Here is a 567-nt window from a genome sequence, read left to right as displayed (position 1 = left end):
AGTACTGCAAGGTGTTCTCGATGGAGAATGTTCCATAGTATTGGACGGTGTTCTCGATGGCAAAGGTTCCATTGTACTGGACGGTGTTCTCGATGGAGAAGGTTCCATTGTGCTGGACGGGGTTCTTGATGGAGAAGTTTTCATGGTACTGGACGGTGTTCTCGATGGCGAAGATTTCATTGTGCTGGACGGTGTTCTTGATGGAGAAGGTTTCATGGTACTGGACGGCGTTCTTGATGGAGAAGGTTCCATTGAGTTGGACGGTGTTCTCAATGGAGAAGGTTCCTCAGTACTAGACGGTGTTCCTGACGGAGAAGGTTCCATAATACTGGACGGTGATCTTGATGGCGAAGGTTCCATAGTACTGGACGGTGTTCTCGATGGAGAGGGTTTCATAGTGCTGGACGGTGTTCTTGATGGAGAAGGTCTCATGGTACTGGACGGTGTTCTCGATGGAGAAGGTTCCATAGAACTGGAAGGTGTTCTCGATGGAGAAGGTTCCATAGTACTGGACGGTGTTCTCGATGGCAAAGGTTCCATATTACTGGACGGTGTTCTCAATGCAGA

General features: G+C 48.9%; 1 protein-coding gene across 1 annotated transcript in view; it reads left to right on the top strand.

Annotated features, from left to right (window-relative positions):
• Positions 1-567, top strand: part of SARC_03888 (hypothetical protein) — a gene marked incomplete at both ends in the record, with an annotated part of 26,893 nt that overhangs the window by 2,340 nt on the left and 23,986 nt on the right. Inside the window, one exon of the mRNA XM_014302290.1 lies at positions 39-551. Coding sequence (XP_014157765.1) covers positions 39-551 — 513 coding nt within the window. The remainder of the gene's footprint in view (positions 1-38; positions 552-567) is intronic.

Source organism: Sphaeroforma arctica (assembly GCF_001186125.1).
Source record: "Sphaeroforma arctica JP610 unplaced genomic scaffold supercont1.208, whole genome shotgun sequence".
NCBI classification, from domain to species: domain Eukaryota; class Ichthyosporea; order Ichthyophonida; genus Sphaeroforma; species Sphaeroforma arctica.
Note: the sequence above shows the minus strand (reverse complement) of the source record. Positions and strands in the feature narration are given on the sequence as shown.